Source organism: Erythrolamprus reginae, chromosome 5 (genome assembly GCF_031021105.1).
Source record: "Erythrolamprus reginae isolate rEryReg1 chromosome 5, rEryReg1.hap1, whole genome shotgun sequence".
Classification (NCBI taxonomy): Eukaryota; Metazoa; Chordata; class Lepidosauria; order Squamata; family Dipsadidae; genus Erythrolamprus; species Erythrolamprus reginae.
In genome coordinates this window covers 20,283,330-20,306,981 of record NC_091954.1, presented here as the reverse complement: position 1 = coordinate 20,306,981, position 23,652 = coordinate 20,283,330, and the positions used below count along the sequence as shown (strand labels likewise).

The 23,652-nt window shown below is 41.4% G+C and overlaps 1 protein-coding gene across 1 annotated transcript in view; it reads left to right on the top strand.

Moving 5' to 3' along the window:
* CDH23 (cadherin related 23) overlaps nucleotides 1-23,652 on the top strand; it is a 726,582-nt gene that overhangs the window by 647,339 nt on the left and 55,591 nt on the right. Inside the window, exons 40-45 of the mRNA XM_070753910.1 lie at nucleotides 7,096-7,229; nucleotides 9,761-9,970; nucleotides 12,762-12,869; nucleotides 14,295-14,397; nucleotides 16,560-16,685; nucleotides 19,733-19,936. Coding sequence (XP_070610011.1) covers nucleotides 7,096-7,229; nucleotides 9,761-9,970; nucleotides 12,762-12,869; nucleotides 14,295-14,397; nucleotides 16,560-16,685; nucleotides 19,733-19,936 — 885 coding nt within the window. The remainder of the gene's footprint in view (nucleotides 1-7,095; nucleotides 7,230-9,760; nucleotides 9,971-12,761; nucleotides 12,870-14,294; nucleotides 14,398-16,559; nucleotides 16,686-19,732; nucleotides 19,937-23,652) is intronic.

Here is a 23,652-nt window from a genome sequence, read left to right as displayed (position 1 = left end):
TGTTTCTCTAATGTGAGCTGTGGATCGAGGAGGATGCCCAAGTTGTGGACCCTCTCTGAGGGGGTTAGTGATTTCCCCCCCCCAGGGTAATGGACGGACAGATGGAATTGTCCTTGGGACAGATGGAATTGTCCTTGGGAGGCAAAACCCACAGCCACAGTCTTATCAGGGTCTTTAGTTGTTGAATGTATCTATGGAGAAGTTAATTATCAATACTTCTGATGGGTTTAGGAATGTATTGGCTGAGAGCACAAATATCATTCTTATTAGCCAAAAACAGGAAGGATTTGTGATTCTTATTAGATTGAATAGTGCAGTGGAGATTAGTATTAATGAGTATAAATTTAGAAAAATCTGAAGTTGAACTCTTTCATTTCTGGATTATAGACACTATTGCTTCCTGCATAAGTTTGACCAAATAATGACTTTAAAATCTTGCCATTGTAGAATTTCAGTGGGCTAATAACTCAATAGGGGGCATAATGGTTCAGCGCCCCCTACTGACAGCCCAGGTTCAAGATTAAACTTCCATGCAATGGAGTGAGCTCCTGTTCTGGCCTCAGATCCAACCCACCTAGCGCTTAAAAAGCATGCAAACGGGGGTAGATAAATAGGCATCACTTCAGTGTATTGGTGTAGAGCCAATTTTGGGTATAATCATGCTGGCCATCTGACCATAGGAAATGTCTTCAGAGAACATTGGCTCCCCTGCCAAAAAACGGAAATAAGTATTGTCCACTAGCATCAGAAACTTTTTTTTTTAGCAGCGCAGTAGTTTACCAACTTTCATATTTTTAGTTTAGCAGTTAGGTAAATAGCTAGTTCAAATTTTAAATATTTTAGACCTTGTCCAATATTATAGTATCTGCATTTATATTATTTTATTTCAAACTGTCAATGCATCTTCCATTTAGAAATAAGTAATGACATGTCAGCAAGAAAAAAAAGTCAGAGAGCCCTAGCTGTAACCTCTGTAATATTCCACAAAATTATATGTGATTTAATTTAGACGCTGTTCTGCCGGGCTCTCTGATTGGAGCCTCCCGAAAATTCAAGGATACAAATTTCAGACACACAAATGTTTGAAAATTCAAAACAATGTTCTTTATCACAAAATGCAAAATAAGCAAAGCACTCTTTTTGTATTGCAAAGAGCACTCATCCCAAAACAACTGGGTAGTCTGTACAATTTCCCTTAAGCAGTCATTAAGTACTTAGCCAGCATCTGTGAAGAAACTTCACACCCCTTCTTCTTCCAATGAAGTGAGACACACATACACACACACAGTTGCTCTGCTTTGTTTTCCAAGGCGTGAAAAAGCAACAAAGTCCAGAAGACACAGGATTCCTGACGAACTCCGATCAGATATTCTTCCACAATGGCCAAACCCACATGCTGCTATTTATAGCAGCAGCCCTAATTACTGGAGCCCCACCCAAACACAGGTGGCCTCCCTTATTTCCTGTAATATGTTCTGACTTGGTCTCTTCTACGCATAATTCTGCGCTTGCATGGGTCCAAAACATCATCATCTGAATCAATGGAAGATAAAGGAGATTGACTGCCTTGGCTGTGTGCCAAGCCCTCCTCTGCCGAGTCACTCCCACCTTCTTCTTCGTCCGAGGAAACTAAACTCTGAACTGATTCTGTCGGCAATAACACAGGCCTGTGACATGTTGAATTTTCCCCTGCATCCACCTCCCCATTCCCTGAGGCAGGAGCTGGGCCAGAGCCAACCACAACAGACGCTAAACATTCTACTGGTTTTTCAAAAGACTGTGAAGACCTCGCTGTTCATCCAGGCCTTTCTCAAGCATATTCTTCTTTTCCTTTATTCCCATCTGGATTTCCTCTCTCTGAACCTTTTCTCTGTTTTATTCTGAATTGTTTTGTTTTCTTGCAATGTGCAAATAGCTAAAATTGCTGGGTAAGCATTCTGGCAGCATATACAACAACTACTACTACTACTATTACTTGGAGTTCGGGGGGTGCTGGCAAGCCCCCCAGGCCGGCTGCGATCTTTTAAAACACCCGCGCCGCTTCGCAGCTGTCTCCTGAAGCTGAACGCTAAAGCCGAACTTCCGCGTTCGGCTTCGGGAGACAGCTGCGAAGCGGCGCGGGTGTTTTAAAAGGTCGCAGCCGGCCTGGGGTTTTAAAACCCAGGTTCGGGGGGTGCTGGCAAGCCCCCCAGGCCGGCTGCGACCTTTTAAAACACCCACGCTGCTTCACAGCTGTCTCCCGAAGCCGAACGCGGAAGTTCGGCTTTAGCGTTCGGCTTCAGGAGACAGCTGCGAAGCGGCGCGGGTGTTTTAAAAGGTCGCAGCCGGCCTGGGGGGCTTGCCAGCACCCCCCGAACCCCAAACCCGGGTTCGGGGGGGTGCTGGCAAGCCCCCCAGGCCGGCTGCGACCTTTTAAAACACCCGCGCCGCTTCGCAGCTTTCTCCTGAAGCCGAACGCTAAAGCCGAACTTCCGCATTCGACTTCGGGAGACAGCTGCGAAGCAACGCGGCTGTTTTAAAAGGTCGCAGCCGGCCTGGGGGGCTTGCCAGCACCCCCCGAACCCCGAACCCGGGTTCGGGGGGGTGCTGGGAAGCCCCCCAGGCCGGCTGTCACCTTTTAAAACAGCCGCGCGGCTTCCCAGCAGTCGCCGAAAGCCGTTTTTTTGCGGGGGGTTTTTTGGTTGCACGGATTAATTGACTTTACATTGTTTCCTATGGGAAACAATGTTTCGTCTTACGAACCTTTCGTCTTACGAACCTCCTCCTTGCACCAATTAAGTTCGTATCATGAGGTATTACTGTATACTGCTTCATAGTGCTTTTACAGCTCTCTCTAAGCGGTTTGCAGAATCAGCCTCTTGCCCCCAACAATCTGGGTCCTCATTTTACCCACCGTGGAAGGATGGAAGACTGAGTCAACCTTGAGCCAGTGGTGAAATTTAAACTGCTGAACTGCAGCTAGTAGTGAGCTGCAGTAGCCTGCAGTGTTGCACTCTAACCACTGTGATCCGACCCACCTAGCAATTATTGCTGGCAGCAACCCATATCAACCAGCAGTGCCAGTCAATAATATTTATAATGGTTCAGTTGACCGAGTTTCATGTAATAGTAATGATGGTGATGATGATGGTGGTGATGATGATGTAAAAAAGTGCAGAAATTTCCCCGAAAAAAATTATAAAAGAAGAGTTAAATTTTCAACATACTGTAAAATAGAGCATAAAACGTACCTGCTAAATTTCAGGAATAACAAGCTTTTCAATGGATGGGAAAATATTTGGCCATGAGCAGTCACCAGATGTCATTCAGCAAATCCTTTTCTTATTATTTTAAAAATTCCCTTAATTTAATTAATCTTTCATTGATTCAGTTTTTTTTCTTCCAATCAATTGTGTCCCTGTAGTTTTCTTGTCAAGGTTTCCAAAAATGTTTTGCCATTGTCTCTGTCCCTTGTTCAGTTTAGGCAGTCCCCAACTCCAAAGTGGAGTGTACAATTCAAATTAAAAAATAACATATCAAAATTGTTTTTTTTTTAAATAAAAACTTTTTTAATTTTTTTTTTTTTTAAAGAATATAGAAGGAATAAAGAACAAAAACCAATGGTGAACGGGAAAGTATCAACGTGTCAAGAAAACCAGTCATATTTATAGTTCTATGGTTTATTATTACCGTTACAATGGTGAAAAGGTGACAGACTGTCAACACTTTCTGAATTATGTGTAAAAGGAGATTAAGGGAAAAATTGACTTCCTATTTATTACTAATTGTTTGAACTGGGGGGAAAGCAAGAGCACATTTTAGCTTGTACAATGTGTTGGGAATATGTGACTTTCATGAATAGGATAAATTCATACATTCCTATTTTGACTACACAGTGTAAACCAGAATTTCCCAACTTTGGCAACTTTAAGACACATGGACTTCAATTCCCAGAATTCCCTAGCTAGAATTTTGTGAGTTGAAGATCAGACGTCTTAAAATTGCCAAGGTTGAGAAACCTTGCTGTAGATCTGAGTGTCAAACTCAATTTAATTGCGGGCTGTATCAGAGTTGTGTTTGACCTCAGAGAGCTGGAGTGAATGTAGGCAGGGTGGGCTTTGCCAACTCAACTTCACTCGTGTCAGTGGTCTGAGCACTCTGCTAGAGAAAATGGTTCCCGAATAGTAGCAAAATTCGGCCAAACCTGAACCGAACCAGAACTGGAATCCAAACGGGGAATTCCTCCCACGAAGAGATTCCGGGGGCGGAGCTTTGACATCACTGGCAGGTTGCTAAGGACGTCAAGGTGATCACTTCCTGGATTTTTACGAAAAAGGATGCCGCAGCAGCGCTGCAAGCAAAGGGCGGTCCTTTTCACGTAAAAATAAACATGAAAGGACCGCCCTTTGCTTGCAGTGCCACTGCAGTGTCCTTTTTAGTAAAAATAACAATGTTTATTTTTACATGAAGACTTGAAGGAGCTGGGGAATCCCTCCCACGAAGAGATTCCAGGGGCGGAGCTTTGACGTCACCGGCAGGTTGCTAAGGACGCCAAGGTGATCACGAACCCGAAATTTTTTCAAACTTTGGGCAAAGTTCAAGGTTGTGTTCGGCGTTCGGAGCTTTGACGTCATTGGCATGCTGCTAAGGGCGCCAAGGTGATCACTTCCTGGATTCCACAACCTTGAACTTTGCCCAAAGTTTGAAAAAATTTCGGGTTCGTGTTAGGCATACCGAACACCCCAAAATTCAGTATGGACCTGAATTGTGCGGGTTCGGTTTGCCCATCACTATTCCCGAGCTCTGTTTTTGTTTGCAACAATCTCCTGCAACCCTCCTCCAGTGAAAATGGAGCTAGGGAGGGCTTGCGGGCAAGCTCCTGAGCTTGTTTTCGCTGGCAGAGGCACTGCGAGCCAGTCCTTCACTTTTTCCAGGGCAGCCCTGTGGGCCAGCTCTAAGCAACCCGTGGGCCGGATCTTGCCCCTGGGCCTTGAGTTTGACACCCCTTCTGTAAGTAATCCTAAATTAAATTTCCCCGTTTAAGGGTGGTGTACCTCTGATGAGACAAACGGGGGCCTTTCTGCTTAGATTATGAGCTGCTGGAAATATCTGATGAGATAGAATATGTTCTGTCGAGCTCTCTGGTAGAATCCTCCCGAAAATTCACAGATACAAATTTCAGACACACACAAGTTTGAAAATTCAAAACAACGTTCTTTATACCGAAAATTCAAATAAACTAAGCACTCTTTTTGTATAGCAAAGAGCACTCTTCTCCAAACAAACTGGTAATTTGTACAAGTCCCTTATCAGTTCTGAGATACTTAGCTTGCAGCTGTGAGGCAATTCACAGTCCTTCTTCTTTCACAAAGTGAAACACACTTTGCTCTGGTTTAGTTTCAAAGCGGGGGAAAATCAGCATACAAAGGTCGAAGTCAGCAAGGCAGGCACGAAACACAACGATCAGATAATCCTCCACAATGGCCAAATCCACAGGCTGCTATGTATAGCAGCCTCACTAATTACCACAGCTCCACCCAACCACAGGTGGCCTCATTTTCTTTGATAATAATCTCTCAGTTGTTGCTGCCTATGTATTGCTCTCCGCATGCATGGCTGTATCATTAACTCTTGTTCCGAATCCAAGGAGGAGCTAGATAATTGATCTCCTTCTGAGCTGTCTGCCACACTCTCCTCCTCCCTGTCACTCATGTCTTCTTCATCAGAGGTGCCTTCATCACCAGATTCCACCGGGAGCAAAACAGGCCTGCGGCATGTGGATGTCTCCCCCACATCCACAATCCTTGGGGCAGGAGTTGGGCCAGAGCTAACCACAACAAGAATAGAATTCTTTATTGGCCAAGTATGATTGGACACAGAAGGAATTTGTCTTTGGTGCATATGGAGCCAGAATAACGATTTCAGTTGTTATTTATTGAGATCGAATTGTGTGGTTTAATTTAATTGTCTCCTAAATGGGTTCAGTTCCAATTCCTGTTCTGTTCTAGCCAGTTAGGAATGATGATAATTGAATTTTAATTCATCTGGAAAGCTTGAAAGGCTGAAGTACATTAATACATTAAGGTTGCCAATGTATACAGTCTTCACTGAAAACAGTTCCCATTGAGTGCATCCATAGGTTTAATCTATCATGCCAGTTGGAATCTGGAGCTTGCTGGCTAATAGTGTATACATTTACATTCTGATAGATTACTATCTCTACACATAATGTGTTCTGTCTGGGTCACTCCGGAAGCCAATACCAACCCAAAAAGAGAAGCCAAACACACTGGTAAAAGGCAAAGGCAGTTTATAAAATTCAAGAAAAACACAGGTAACAGAAAATGTCCTTACAAACAGGAAAACGCTGTATCTTCCAATATATCAATGAAGGCAAAAGTCCATGCAGCAATACAGGATTCTTGCTGCCAAGACGAGGCTGTAGATAGCAGACCTACACCTCCCACAGGTCTTCCAAACTGCTGGGCCACAAGCCAGGAACAGAGACGTCAAGAACAAAGCAGGACACCATAACCCCAACTGATAACACTCCACATGGCTTCAAGGGCTTGCCTGCCTTTTAAACCCTGCTAAGGAGGACCACACCCAAGCCCAGCTGTTCCTAATTCAGTGCTGATAATACTTTAATTGCTCCATTCTTTGATCTGAACGTCTCTGTCGCATGTCAATGACGGCTTGTGCTTCATCACCTAATGACTCCAAGCTACTGGCTGGGGAGACACCCCCCCCCCCGGGGGCTCTCATGCTGTTCTCCTTCGTCCCATTCCTGACTTTCCTCTCCCCCGTCCGACTGTTCAGCCCCCTCCTCTTCGCTGTCATCCTCCTCCGGGCATGGAGCCAGCAGAGACAAAGCCGGTCCCTGAGCAGCCTCAGGCTGAACCACAATATAATGTAGATGTTGAATAGCTTGTACATTGTCTGTATAATTATAATCATCTATAATAAGTCGAATAATAAAAATGAAATCTCTACAGTGGAACATTTTGGGTAATTATGTTTCCAATATATTTTCCCAGTTCCCTAAGAAATACAAATTACTGTTACTGTTATTATTTGAGCTTTTATTCCTGTAACATAGTTGTGTCTGTCTTGCAGGAGAATTTGTGATCTCACCTGTGGAAGGGGAGCTACGTGTGAGAAAGGATGCTGAACTTGACCGAGAGAACATTGCTTTTTATAATCTCACCATCGAGGCCAAAGACAGAGGGGTGCCTTCTCTCAGCTCTACAGTAAGTCGGAGTGGCTCGGATTATAAAATGTCCATCTGAAAAAAAGATACTGAATTGTGGATAGTAAAAAACAAAAGGGTTTTTTACCACCCACAATTCAGTAGTTAAAGTAATTTCACAGCGGTGAAATCTACTTACCTTCCCTACTGGTTCGGAAGCGCTCATGTGCATGCCCTCATCAAGCACACTTTTTCATCATCTGCACATAGTGACCTCTGGGAGAGTGGGCGGAGCATCACGCTGCTGCCGCCACCGGTTTTCTGAACCACCGGCGGCCACTGCTACCATTTCACACAAACCGGGACATACTGGTAGCATTTCACCACTGGATTACAATCATAATTGAGCCTGGAATTGTGATTATAACTAGTTAGTAGGTTAATCACTTGTCCAGGCTTAATTTTATTATCTTTCTTGTGATGGACTTTCTTAGAAAGTCTAGGTAATAAACCTTCAACAAACTTTAAGTAGAGTTAATGTAGCAATGTGGGTTGATCAGTCAATGAATCAGACTTAGTACATAATAGAACAATAATATTATATACAAATAGGCAAATAAGCGAAAGTAGTTACATAGTCCAAATATCATACACATTTATTTATTTATTTATTAATCAGATTTGTATGACGCCCCTCTCCACAGACTCGGGGCGGCTCACAGCAATAATGATACAATGTAAACAAATCTAATATTTAAGTTAATTTAAAACTCCAATTAAAAAAACCAATCATACATACTAACATACCATGCATAAATTTTATAAGCCTAGGGGGAGGGAAAGTCTCAATTCCCCCATGCCTGACGACAGAGGTGGGTTTTAAGGAGCTTACGAAAGGCAAGGAGGGTGGGGGCAACTCTGATATCTGGGGGGAGTTGGTTCCAAAGGGTCGGGGCTGCCACAGAGAAGGCTCTTCCCCTGGGTCCCGCCAAACGACACTGTTTAGTTGACGGGACCCGGAGAAGGCCAACTTTACCTTAAGTAACTGCAGCAAAAGTATTCCCCATATCTACCAGAACATATAATCCTAATAAAGGTTTACAAACCAGATTATCACCCACAGCAAAATATACACACAGCAAATTTAAATCTCTCTAGTATAAACTCCCCCAAGAGGAACATCGTTGGTTCCCTCTTATGACCAACCAGCAAATGACTCTTAAAGGTACAGTCTTAAACTTACACTGTTAGCTTCTGTATTGCAACACCCAACATAGTTACATACAGTATACTAACAGTCTTTAAGCAAATGCCACTATCATTGTTCGGAATAGGTGGTTTTTAAATGCTACTTTCCAACAAAAATCATTGTAAGTCATATGATCATAGCGTGCTGCAAATAGCTGTATGTGAGGGCCAGTGTTCAAATTGCAGCCATGTGATGGTGGGGGGCAGCCATCAGAACTTTGAATCTGGGTCAGAAGTACATTTGGGAGAAGGGGGCATCATAATTTTGAATGGTTTTTAAGAAGCCAGACATAAGTTAAGGGCTACCCATATTCTGGTCTTTGTGATGACATGTGGAGAAATAGAGAAGGGGTTTGCCCTAGCCACAGAGTGAGTGTTCTTTGTAATGTCCCAAAGGTGCTTTATTCCAGGAGGCAACTAGATTTTCTTATGGGTTTTTAAAAAAAGACATTTTGCTTCTCATCCAAGAAGCTTCTTCAGCTCTGACAGGAGAGTGGGGGAATGGAAGCAGAGGTGGTATTCACTTACCTTCCCTAATGGTTCACAAATGGGAGGGAGCACTTGCGCATGTGCGCAACCTGCACATGCATGTTGCCGATCAATTTCCGGTCACAATTCAAAGTGTTGGTTATGACCTTTAAAGCCCTTCACGGCACTGGACCAGAATATCTCCGAGACTGCCTGCTGCCGCACGAATCCCAGCGACCGATTAGGTCCCACAGAGTGGGCGTTCTCCGGGTCCCGTCAACTAAACAATGTCAGTTGGCGGGACCCAGGGGAAGAGCCTTCTCTGTGGCGGCCCCGACCCTCTGGAACCAACTCCCCCCGGAGATTAGAACTGCCCCTACTCTCCTTGCCTTTCGTAAGCTCCTTAAAACCCACCTTTGTCGTCAGGCATGGGGGAACTGAGACATCTCCCCCGGACATATACAATTTATGAATGGTATGTCTGTCTGTATGTTTGTTTAGAAAATATGTTTTTTAAAATATTTTTAAACTGTAATTTAGATTTGTTGTAAATTGTTTCACTTTGTTGTGAGACGCCCCGAGTCTGCGGAGAGGGGCGGCATACAAATCTAAATAATAAATAAATAATAAATAAATAAATGTTGCTCATGCATGCAGTTTGAACACATGCGCACGACTTCAAAACATGCAGAAATAAGACAGCACAGAACCTGGGCGAGTGGGCAGGCCAGGCCCTTCCACAAATCACCACTACCAGTTTGCCTGAACTGGTCCGATTTGGTAAAATACCACCTCTGAATGGAAAGCTCTTTTGAATGGAATGTTCTTTGTAATAATGGCCTTTTAACTGCTCTTCTCATTTTCCCTTTGTTTCAGGTCATGGTGGGATTGAATGTTTTGGACGTTAATGATAATGACCCTGTCCTCTTGAATCTACCAATGAATCTCACCATCAGTGAAATTGCTCCCATCTCCAGCTTTGTGACCCGCATCCTTGCTAGGGATGCGGACAGTGGAAGGAATGCTCTTTTAACATTTAGCATCACAGCAGGAAATAGAGACAATGCTTTTTACATCAATAGTACGGTAAGCCTTAGAGGTCTTTTATATCTGTCTGGTTACCTCCTGCATCAAACGTTCTGGAATAAGTTGGAGTTACAGTTGTAGAGTTTGATCTAGAGTAAATAAGTAATATTTTAATATTAATTCATTGCAAAATAATGGTTCTTCAGTAAAGCTTGCAGGCCAAGTATCTGATACCATGGTCCAGGGTAGTTTTTTAAACAGATTTTTTTCAAGCCTATAACTCAGAAAAAAATTACTCGGCTATCTTTTATGGCTAAAGGAGAATCAGAACTTGAGTCTCCCTAATCCACTATACCTTGTGGATTCAGGCCATAGTTCCCTCTAAGCTGAGCAGTGAGCAATCGCTCACTTAAAAATCATCAACTCAGAGTTTTTCAAACCTGCCCAGAAGCCGAGAGGGAAAGAGTGAGAGGGAAGGAGAGAGAGAGGAAGAGAGAGAAACAGATAGAAAAAAGAGAGGAAGGAAAAAAGAAAGAAAAAGAATGGGAGTAAGGAAGAGAGAAAGTAAATCAAAATCTAGTTTGAAACTAGCTCAACTATTTAAGTGGCATTTTGATATTGATAGAGTTGCCCTATTATGAGCTCACTGTTATAGACACACAGTACAGTATTTTATTTTGAAATTCTCTGAGGCAAAACAGGGTGGGTTTTTTATTTGTTTGTTTGTTTGTTTGTTTATTTATTTAATATTTCTGTGCCGCCCAGTCCCGAAGGGACTTCTGCTCAGACACTATACTTTTCCGCCCACCCCCAAAAAATATTAGAGGGAACACTTATTCAGGCTACATAAATCTTCTTTAATAAAATAGAGTGAAAACTGTAACTGTAAAACTGTCATGTAGAGGTTCAGCATGGTGGTACTTTTGGTAGGATAGGTCTATATTTGAGACCATTAGCACAGTGATGTCATCTCCCTGCCATGGCTGAATTTCAGGAATTGGGATATTTTTTTTATATTTATTTATTTAATTTATTTATTTATTTATTTATTTATTTAATTTGTATGCCGCCTCTCTCCGATATTGAGCAAGCCAGCTATTATCTCCAGCAGATCACTTTGTGCAAAGCAATATTGCAACATTTTGCAATAAGACTCACTGCTTTAAGATGGGGGTTCTGAATTGACCAAGCTATCTCATGATTGCAGCAAAAACAGTGTTGACTAATCAATGCAGAGTTTAGTTCAATATTACGATTATATCCATATCTGGAGGCACCCATTCATTGATGAATGATACTGTAGCTGTCTTCCACATTGGTTACTCTATGCTGGTATTTACTGTAAATATGTTACCTGTGTAAAGAAATATTTCCTCTTATCAATCTTCAATACATCTGCATGTTCTTTTAACCAGTAACTCCAAGTTCTAACTTTGCAAAAGAGAAGAAAAGTAATTTTCAGTACACGTTTAACACAACACAACACTAAGGGGCGTACATAAGTGCACTGGTGTGCCTTTCGTCCCCTGTCCAATTGTCTTTCCTTTCTCTCACTTATCATATATATTTTCTTTCTTTCATATATCCTCTCCTCTAAGTTCACTTTACCCTTATATACAGTATATTACTACATGTCTATTTTTCTTCCTATTTATTTGTGTATTGGACAAATGAATAAATAAATAAAGTACAATAAACACATGATTTTATACCCCTCTATCCCATCTCCGCCCTACTTGCCTTCCCTTCAAATATAATATTTCCTCAGAGGTAAACTATTCTAGATCCTTACTTTGGAGGAAAAGTTGTATTTTTTTTTTTTACTTCCAACTTCCTGCCAGCTTGCGGAAGGCAGCAGAGACCATAGGAAATCATAGCTATGAGACCCTAGGTATATGCGCTCGTCAGAACTCTGAGGACCAATTTTAAGTCCCCCGCACCCCGGCTCCATTCAGTGCCATTGTAATTTTGAACAGTCTCTAACTGGGTGAACATAACTTAAACACTGCCTATGTTTCAGATCAGTTAAGCACAAGTCTTACCTGTAGCTGCTCTTCAGAATCAAAACGTCCCTGGTTTTCTTCTCTTCTGTCGTCAACATACAGCAGGGGTGTCAAACTTGATTTCATTGAAGTCCACATCAGGGTTGTGTTTGACCTTGGGGGACCGGAGTGGAGGGGCCAGGGATGAGTGGCCAGCTCAACATCACTCCTGTCAGGAGTGCCTGTGGTGGCCAGTATGCTCTGGCCAGAGAAAACAGGCTCCTGAGCTCCATTTTCGGCTGTCACAGCCTCCTCTGGCCCTTTGCCAGTGAAAATGGAACTCAGGGGGGCCCTGACTCCATTTTCAGCCATCACAGCCAAAAATGGAGTTCAGAAGCCCATTTTTGCTGGCAGAAGTGCCACCGGCCAGTCCTTTGCTGTTGCCAGGGCAGCTCTGCATGCCAGATCTAAGTACCCCTTGGTTCAGATCTGGCCCCCAGGCCTTGAGTTTGACACCCTGACATACAGTAATTAAATTTGGTTTATTTTGCTGCAAATCATCGAGAATCTATAACTGACTTAGCCAGTTTGGCATGCTGGGTTAAACTACAGCTCAGAACTAGCACATGCTAAAGCTTCGTCCAGTCTAAATGGAAGCACAACTCTCTCTACTATCAATCTAATAACTGTTAATTAATTGCAGGAGTGCTGATCGTTACATTGTCCTCAAAACACATTTTCTGATTCAAGCAATCTTCTAAACCTTTAATGACCTTATGCATTAAATATACTTGGCAGTTCAAAGCAAGTTGAACAGTTTCATTTCATGTTTTTCTCTCTACGTTTTGCTTTGTTCTTCTCTTCCCCAGACTGGCATTATGTATGTAAATCGCCCATTGGACAGGGAGCGAGTATCAGAATATAGACTGACAATTACAGTGAAGGATAATCCGGAAAATGCACGCAATGCAAGGAGGGTAATTACTGACTGTATCTTTTCCTAATTTTGAACAAGGTTGCCTTCATTGGATATAATTTTCCCCTAAAAAATATAAATCAATTAAATATATATGAAACACAGGACTGCAACCTGAAATTTAATTTCCTTTATTAACAGATCAATGGTTAAATTATTTCTAACCATGTTCTCAAACTTTCTTTTTCATTATAGGTTATCCATTAATCATTCAGTTCCCCACAAGTTTCTTGAAAAAAAAACCCCACAGCCTTATAATAGTTATGATTTCATTGATGGCTGCATTAGATAACAGACAAATATATTCTATTGTGTTACAAACAGGCATATGTATTTTCTGAGACAGTAATTCTGAAAACAAATTTCCCAAATACTTAATGACAGACAGAGAGGAGGAGATAAGATCTTCCTCATCAGAAACATCAATATCTAGTGTATTGTCCTACTCTCTGCTTTTTTTTTAGTGGTACTTAAAAATTCAAAATAATGAAAGCCTGCATGCAGGGGTATCCATAGGGTATGGTCAAAGCAGTTATCATTGCAACAAGCTTTACTTGGTTCTTAGGAAGGTTTATTTGCACATAAGAACCAGTCAAAGCTGCAGTTGCATCTTTGTGGCTATTGTCTAACCACCCCCTGTGAATAACCTGTGGGATGGGTTTTCACTACTTTAAACTTTTTAACTTTCACCAAAAGAAAAACGTACCCTTCTGTATCTTAGCTTGGTTTTGGAAATGAATAAAAAACAAGCTTCTCATGGAGAAAAACCATGATCTCAAAATCAAATATTTTTAAGAATATTTGTTTCTTTTTAAAACACTTACCAAGTTGAATGGATTTCTGGAGTGGAAGGTTTGGATAGTAGTATATGAAAATTTGTATATATTTTTTTACCCTACGTTTTGGGGGCTGGAGCAGGATGTAAATATGCAAAGAGAAAGTCAAATCAGAAATACTAATATGAATTCTGAAAATTCTCATGATAATTGTGAGAAGTTCCCTTTACAGGCAAAGTTGTTTTTATTGTTGTTTTAAATCGTTGTCTATGGAGATTCTCAATCATCCAGGTCACGGCTATGCCAGAGATGCTTTCTTTCAAATGGCAATTGTATTTTCTTATTTTGCTTGAAGATGTTTCACTTCTCATCCAAGAAGCTTCTTCAGTTCTGACTGAATTGTGGGGAGTTAGTTTCATTTCCGCAGAGAGACAAGCACAGAGTGGACTGAAAGTACAGGGGTTGCATCAGTAGAAACCCACCTCTGATTCAAAAGCTGTCCATCTCAAAGTACATAGCTAAATGCCTATGGAAATTCTCAGTTATCCAAATCCTGGTTGTCCCAAAAGGTTCTTTCTTTCAAATAGCAATGAGGCTTCTTTCAAATCTTGTTTTAAGTCATTGTTTCTTTTTTCTTGGTACAACTTCAGGATTTTGACTTGCTGGTGATTACAGTAGCGGATGAAAATGATAACCATCCTCTGTTCACTCAGAGTTCCTACCAGGCTGAGGTGATAGAAAATTCCCCTCCAGGTAGGTGGGCCCTTCACTCTGCCCAAATCTCAGGACAGGCAGAAAGTATCTTCCAAGCACTCGTGTGCTTTCCTGTTCTGTTTTTCTGTTAAAAGTATTTTAAGACACATACAATAATTAAAATGGTGATGAGGAAAAAAAACCCAGTTCCTTCATACTTTTCAATCACACAGGACACTTTTCCAGTTTTTTAAAAAATGATTCTCCTTTGTCTCTATGTTGCAAGATTTACTGCATGTGTTTTCAAAAGCATACAGGTCGTCCTCAACTTACAACCAGTTGCTTAATGACCATTTGAAATTATGATGGACCTGTAAAAGCTACTTATGACCAGTTTTTGAAGTTATTTTGGGTGCTTGGCAACCAGTTCAGCTTTATAGCCATTTGCAGTTTCCCGCAGTCACATAATCAAGATTTATGACATTTTGTTTTTCTGGTTTTTTAATTTTAATTTTTGAACAAAAAAAAGTTTGCCAACTTGATTTGTGTAATAATGGTGGCATTGGTTTAAAAACCATAGTGTTGGGTTTACAACCATGTTCACTTTGCAACCATTGCAAAATTGTCAAAAAATTGGGTCCAGTCATGGGATGCCTCTATTATGAGTTGTAACTGTAATTCTGGGCAGTTTGAGGACTTCCTGATATATAAGTGAAGTGGGAGAAAGTTTTCTGAGCTGTTACCGTATGATATTTAAAAGAAAAACACTTTTGAATTGAAAGAAACAGAAAGGGAAATTGAATTAGTCAAATACACCCCAGATTTATTTTACTGCTTTTGGTCTTGGCTTTAGGTGATTTCTAACGTACTCCTACTTCTCTTTCCCCTTCAGAAAATCCAGCTTTTTTCAAACTATGCAATGGGGGATTATTTAAAGCTAAGTTATGACCTTTTGTAGCTCACTTGAATTATAACAGCATCAGTGAAAATGACAAGGTCTTGTGTACTGATTCTAGACACTCATATTGGCTTCTTTGATCCATTCAGATATCAGTTGCATTCGTGCTTCTGATATTTGAATTGCATGTTAGGAAAAAGCATGCTTCCTTGTATTCCCAGTATTCTTAATACTAAATCCTCTCTATTCTTAATCAATAAAGGAGAATATTTGTAGTTCAGGGTTGAAATGAAGGGGTACTTTTTGTTCTCTGAGCTTGCTTGTTTCCTTGCAGATGTTTCATTACCCAAACTAGGTAGCATTACCCAAACGAGGTTACCTAGCACTGGTGATGTTTCCTACTGTAGTTTGGGTAACGAAACATCTGCAAGAAACAGGAAAGAGTAGCAAGGACTCCTCGGTTTAATGAAACAGTTCCTATCCCACAATTTACTATTTCGGTTTATCTGAAATAGCAACATGCCTTTGGAGAAACCTCCCAATTGAGGATTGCAAATCATAATGTTGACCTTAATATGTGATCAGATTTGAAAGGATCAACCCCACAGTTTTGGCTATCCCAACTGTGATGTAATTAAAACAGGTACTTTTTGTTAAGTCAAATGCTTGAGACAAGGAAATATGTAAGCAGATGGTTTATTCAAGGTTGTCAAACTCACAGCCTGTGGGCCAGATGTGTCATGTACTGGTCACACCCCAGCCCAGTTTAGCAGATGGAGGGAAAGTCCCAATACATCACATGACGCTGCTGTGATGATGTGAGTTTTACACCCCGGCTTATTCCTGCACCAAATTGTTGTTTGAAGTATCTGGGATATGAAATTTTCCCTAAAGTAATTGCGCATAGATATAGTTTTTCACCTAGTATGAAACTATGACTTTAAATACTTTAAATAATTTCTCATGCATTTACACTCCAGAAAACTACTGATGTCCTTAACTGACATACTCTCCCAGGAGCTCAAGAATTTGCCCAGAAGATAACATTTGACTAAATGTCTTGATTCCTCCCCACCCCACTTTTATGTGGCTGATGAACATATGTTTTGTTTTAGCAGGGCTTAAGGCTTCTCCCAAGGGCGTCTTGATTCAGTCTGTCAAGGTTACACCAGGCACTATTTTATTGTTTCATAAGATCTCACCTTATTTCATTCATTCATTCATTCATACTTCATTGTTGATCATCAGGGAATGGAAAGAGGGGGGAAGAGTCAATCTATCAACATTTATGCCTCCTTTTCTGAGTTCTTCATGTTTGATTCAGGAACTCCTCTCACTGTCATTAATGGACCTATCCTAGCTTTGGATGATGACAAGGGTGTCAATGCAGTGTTGACATATCAACTGCTTGGAAAAGAAAAGAACCTGTTTATCATTAACAACAGAACAGGTAAGAAAGACATGTACTCTTCATGTTTAGCTGTCTTCCTATTCAGAGTGATAGGTAATTTTTTCTGCTCCATGAGAGAGCAATATGGAAACAGTTGAAAAATGCCTACAGACTTTCAAAAAATCTGCCAGTTAAATCTCTATGAATTGTATAGGGTTGGTATGAGGCACTTCCAGATCACCAGTTTTTCCACCAGCCACATATTCTGACTGCCCTATATAAATAAATCAAGACATGCCAATCTTCTCTGATTATTTAAAATTAACAGGACTTAGTTTGGGTAAAAATGGGGTGATGGTGTTTTTTGGCAAGACTATAGGAGTTGCCCAGAACTGTTAGCCAAGGAGTTGCCCAGAACTGTTAGCCAAGCAAAACTTGACTTTTTTGGGCAAAGAAATAAGGAAAGACTCCTCTGCCTTTTCAGTTTTGTGCCATGTTATTTATTCCTTTTGTTTCTTCTCAAAAAAACAAAACTGATTATTCCACCATAATGCTTTTGCACCCCTTAATATAGCCTAAGTGGATTCTTGAAGGTGAGAACAGCCAGGTGTTTTTCCAGAGATGTATTGAAGTTGTAACCCATTCCTGCTTCTACAGTAAGATTTGCTGAATGGCAATAAGTCTTCTCCATTTGCTCTAAACTATGTAACTACAGGATACGACGGCTCTGTGGCTAAGGCACTGAGCTTGTCGATCAGAAGGTTGGCAGTTCAGTTGTGTAGTAGGGTGAGCTCCCATTACCTGTCCCAGCTTCTGCCGACCCAGCAATTCAAAAGCACATAAAAAATGCAAGTAGAAGAGTAGGGACCACCTTGGTCAGAAGATAATAGTGCTCCATGCACCTTCAATATTTAGTTACGCCGGCCACATGACCACAGACAATGATCCAGAGGTGGACTGCAGGTAGCAAAGTTGTGCATAGGAACGCACGTGCAGGCGCGTTTCAGCAGGAAGTGTAATTGCACTCGATCCCGCACTCATGTTCCAGAGCTGTGGAGCTGTGCGCAATTAGGCAGCAGCCCACTTCTGCAACGATCCCTCTAACATTAAAAAACAGCACACGGCAATTGCAAACTGCTGAGCATTGTTCTTGAGTCACATGCGCGGCTGTGCAGTCATCCTCTCATTATGTGCAGAGCCACGTGGCCGTACAGCTTAGAGGGAACATTGACCACAGAGACGTCTTTGGACAGCACTGGCTCTTCAGCTTAGAAGCAAAGATGAGCACCACCTCCTAGAGTCAGGAACGACTAGCATGCATGTGCGGGGGAACTTTTACCTTAAGTAACTGCAGCAAAAGTATTCCCCATATTTACCACAATGGGAAGTCTCATCAGAGGGTTGAGTTCAATTTCATGTTGCAACTGTACTTCTGTCTAGAAGGGCACATGGTCTTTGCTAAATATTGTAGGGTTTCAAAAACATTGTGGAATATTCTTAATATTATTCATTGTATGGCCTTTCCAAATATATATATATACACCATCCAGAGTTTGAGATGGACAGCTATAGAAATATGATAAATGAATAAATAATTCAGTGTATTGCTTTCCAGTTTTAGACATCTGTAAGCTGAAACAAAAATATTACTATAGCTTTTGGTGACTATTACTATTTTATACTACTTATTTTTATTCTAATGGATAAGTCACCAGGCTAGAGAACAGGAGACCATGAACTCAGATCCTGCCTTAGGCATCAAAGCCAGCTGGGAGACTTTTAGGCCGTTACTCTCAGCCCAACCAACCTCACTGAACTGTTGCTTTGGGAAAAATAGGAGGAGAAAAATGTATTAGATACGTTTGACACCTTGAATTATTTATAAAAATAATAAAGGCGGGATACAAAGAAAGAAAGAAATGTTATGTGAAAGTAAGAAACTTCAGGTTTCTAAAACTTGCTACTATATTATGTTGGGAAGCAGATTAATGAAAATCTTAGTCTTGGGGTGTTAATTTTATATGTATAGGACTATCTTCTCCAACCTGTTTTCTTCTTGACAGGTGAAGTTAAACTTTTATAATCTCCAGTGTGGCACAAAAGATGATTAAAGGAAATAATTTGTAGAGAACACTATGCCCTATCCCATTAGTAATATGAAATAACGCTACCTGTGAAACCTGTGCTGATTTGTTTATTTATATTTATATAACTCCCCCTATTTCTAAGCCCAATGTCTAAAGACAGTTAAGAGACTCCTAAACCAGTGGTCACCAACCACTAGTGGTCCACGAGAAAATTTCAGTGAACTGCATAAAAATTATTTGCATTTTTATATTGCACAGAGTACTATTTATCTTTTTAAAAAATTCCTATTAGTGGTTCGTGGGAGTTAAAATTATGAATTAAGTGGTCCTTGAGGTCTGTCCTAAACAATTTATTTTGTTCTTCAACTTAAGATAACAAGGAAGGAACTTTTGACAAATGCAATCGGTATAAAACATAAATGCTTCAGCTTTTTGATATCAATATACAGCTGTATATTGATATCAAAAGGGAAAAATAGAACTGTTAGGCTAACAGTTCATCGGGGAGGGGGAACCAGGGGCAGCTCTGTATAAGATATTTTAGAAATTAAGTACAACTATACAAATAATAATTATACTGTGAAATGATACATTATGTACAACACTATATGCCTGCTCTTTTTAATCTTTGTATTGTAATAAAAAATATTTAAAAATAAATAAATAAAAAGTACATGCATATATAGTGCATACCAGTAAAACAAACCCCATAAATGCTTAAGTCTCTTTGCAACATTGTCTTTTTAAAATTGTCATAACAATACTGTCTTTGTGAAAATTGCAAAGAAAAAAATAGAATGGAAGTTTCATTGTTACAAGATCTCACTGCATGAAAGTGATAAATCAAATCACATGGCAAGGAAATCTCCATCCCTTTGCCACTTGACAAAATGAGTTTGTACTGTTATTGTTTTGATAATACAAAAAGCTGTGGAGCCTGCTTGATAGATCCGGAGACTCCTTGGAGTACATATTTTTTCACTATCGAACTCTACTCTTTCTCATATTATTAACCTTTAGGTGTCATTTCGGTGAAGCCGGGGAAGGTGATAGACAGAGAGACTTTCTTGAATCCCATCTTGGAGTTTCTGGTTGTTGCAAATGACATTGGCAAACTGAACAGTACTGCTAGTCTCACCGTGACCATTCTGGATGACAATGACAACAGACCGATATTTCATCCCGTAGTCTTGTCCGTTCGGCTATTAGAAAACAGCCCTCCAGGTTAGAATGAAGGCAAAATGGAAAATTTGGAACTGATTTGAAGTTAAGTATTAGGAATTTAAAATAAAACAAAATCACTGGATATGTGAAGATGGTGGGGTGCCACCTGAAAATCAGGGATTATTTTTTTACAATAACCTGTACTGTGAATTCTGCTAATATATAAAAAAGATCAAATTTATTTCTCACCACATTGGTAAATACAACTGCAGCATTGAAGCAGATGAAGAAAAAAATCCAGTTCTACTTAACAAAGGAAAATTCATTTGAAAAAATAAAATCATTTTCCAATTTTGAAATTAAAAATTATATTTTTAATTTAAAATTATATTTTAATTTAAAAGTGTATTATCCTAATATACTAAACTATGGGGTTTAATCATTCCTCTGCTAAATCATACTTTAGTTTATGGGAATGAACCCAAAAACTGTATTTACTCCCTCCATTTTATTTAGCCCAAAATAAGGGATTGATTTGTTCAGAATATTAATTTACAAATTGTCTATTGATTTGTCTAGAATAGAATAGAACAGAACAGAATAGAATAGAATTATTTTTTGGCCAAGGGTAATTGAACACATAAGGAATTTGCCTTGGTGCATATGCTCTCAGTGTACATAAAAGATACATTTGTTCAAGAATCATAAGGTACAACAGTTTAAACCGACACTCCCCAATCTTTCTGGCACCAGGGACTGATTTTGTGGAAGACAATTTTTCCATGGACCGGGGATGGGGGGGCAGGATGGTTTCCATACACAATTTAAATTCCACGCATGCCCAGATGAATCTTTACCCACTCACCTGCCGTTTGCACAGCCCAGTTTCTAACAGACCATGGCCTGGTACCAGTCTGCTGCATGGGGATTAGGGACCCCTGCTTTAAACCACAACTTTTGCCCTTTTTACATGATTGGAAAAGTATAGTTTAAACCAGGGGTCTCCAACCTTGGAACTTTAAGACTTGTGGACTTCAACTCTCAGAGTTCCTCATCCAGCAGCTTTTTCACTGCGCCAAGAGAAATATTGTGGACCAGGGACTTGGAATGTTTTTTGTTGGTAAATTCTATTTTTTAAAAACAACTCTGTACTTTGCAAGTACCATATTTTTCAGAGTATAAGAAACACCGGAGTATAAGATACACCTTAGTTTTTGGGGAGGAAAATAGGGGGGGAAATCTTGCTACTAGGTGTTCATCTGACTAGTGTCCTTAATTTGCTCAACTTCAGCACATTTTTTTATCCCCTGGTTAGGACAGAAAAAGACTTTTTCAGAGGGAGTAGGAATGAAAACAAACCTGCAAAGACTTGGGGCTGGGGAAAAAACTCCTTCGGAGGAATAGGAAGACCGGGAGACCGTTAGCACCTAGTTAGGGCTGGAAAAAAGAGCTTCAATAAGGCTACATTCAAAGAATAAGACACACCCAAATTTTCAGCCTCATTTGGGGAGGAAAGAGGTCCATTTTATACTCCGAAAAATACATTAGTTGGTCAATTATAAAAAAGATATTGTTTTAATGTAGACTGTTTTGCCTATCTCTTTTTTTATAGTGTCAAAGACTATTTATTTTGATTGCAAGAAATTTGATATTATACAGATCAGTATTTTTCCAACCCCAACAACATAGTGAGAGGTGGATTTGAATTCCCAGAATGCCCCAGAAAATATGCTGACTGGAGAATTTGGGGGGCTGAAATCCACATCCCTTAAAGCTGTTGAGATATACTGACATAGTTTACACACAGAGCCTTTTTCATTTCTCATTAAAGATTAGATTAGATTAGATTTATTGGATTTATATGCCGCCCCTCTCCGCAAACTCGGGGCGGCTCATAACAATAATAAAAACAGTACATAATAACAAATCCAATGCCCACCAATCTAATTACAGTTTAAAATTAATAAATTCATAAAACAATCCCAATGTATATAAAAACAGACACACAGTCAATCAATCAATGGCAAAACAACATGGGCAAGGGGGAGATGTTTAGTTCCCCCATGCCTGACGGCAGAGGTGGGTCTTAAGGAGTTTACGAAAGGCAGGGAGGGTGGGGGCAATCCTAATCTCAGGGGGGAGCTGGTTCCAGAGGGTCAGGGCCCCCACAGAGAAGGCTCTTCCCCTGGGTCCCGCCAGACGGCATTGTTTGGTTGACGGGACCCGGAGAAGGCCGACTCTGTGGGACCTAACCGGTCGCTGGGATTCGTGCGGCAGGAGGCGGTCCCGAAGATATTCTGGTCCGGTGCCATGAAGGGCTTTGTAGGTCATAACCAACACTTTGAATTGTGACCGGAAACTGATCGGCAGCCAATGCAGACTGCGGAGAGTTGGAGTGATATGGGCATACTTAGAGACGCCCATAATTGCTCTCGCAGCTGCATTCTGCACAATCTGAAGTTTCCGAACACTTTTCAAAGGTAGCCCCATGTAGAGAGCGTTACAGTAGTCGAGCCTCGAGGTGATGAGGGCATGAGTGACTGTGAGCAATGACTCCCGGTCCAAATAGGGCCGCAACTGGCGCACCAGGCGAACCTGGGCAAACGCCCCCCTCGCCACAGCTGAAAGGTGTTTCTCTAATGTGAGCTGTGGGTCGAGGAGGACGCCCAAGTTGCGGACCCTCTCTGAGGGGGTCAATAATTCCCCCCCCAGGGTAATGGACGGACAGATAGAATTGTCCTTGGGAGGCAAAACCCACAGCCACTCCGTCTTGTCTGGGTTGAGTTTGAGTTTGTTGACACCCATCCAGGCCCCAACAGCCTCCAGGCACCGGCACATCACTTCCACTGCTTCGTTGACTGGACATGGGGTGGAGATGTACAACTGGGTATTATCGGCGTATTGATGATACCTCACCCCATGCCCTTGGATGATCTCACCCAGCAGTTTCATGTAGATATTAAATAGCAGGGGGGAGAGGACCGACCCCTGAGGCACTCCACAAGGGAGAAACCTAGAGGTCGACCTCTGACCCCCCACTAACACCGACTGCGACCGACCGGAGAGGTAGGAGGAGAACCACTGAAGAACAGTGCCTCCCACTCCCAACCCCTCCAGCCGGCGCAGAAGGATACCATGGTCGATGGTATCGAAAGCCGCTGAGAGGTCAAGGAGCACCAGGACAGAGGACAAGCCCCTGTCCCGGGCCCGCCAGAGATCATCCATCAACGCGACCAAAGCAGTTTCCGTGCTGTAGCCGGGCCTGAATCCAGACTGTTGAGGACCTAGATAATCGGCTTCTTCCAAGGACCGCTGGAGTTGGAGTGCCACCACCTTCTCAACAACCTTCCCCATGAAGGGAAGATTGGAGACTGGACGGTAGTTATTAAGCACGGCTGGGTCCAGGGAAGGCTTCTTGAGGAGGGGGCGCACAAGTGCCTCCTTATAAAGGGGCGGAAAGGACCCCCTCCCCAAGGAGGCGTTGACAATCTCCTGGACCCAGCTCCGTGTCACCCCTCGACTGGCCGAAACCAGCCAAGAGGGACACGGATCCAGTAAACAGGTGGCGGAACTCACAGCTCCAATGGCCTTGTCCACTTCATCAGGTGTCACCAAGTCAAACTCCTCCCAGACAGATGGACAAAGACGTTTAGCCCCAGTCACCTCGACTGACTCGTTGTCAGTCGACTCTGTTTTACAATTGGAGTCAAGGTCCGCTAAAACCTCATACAACCCTCTGTGCAATGTGCAATTATCTGTTGGGACTTGCAGTTATT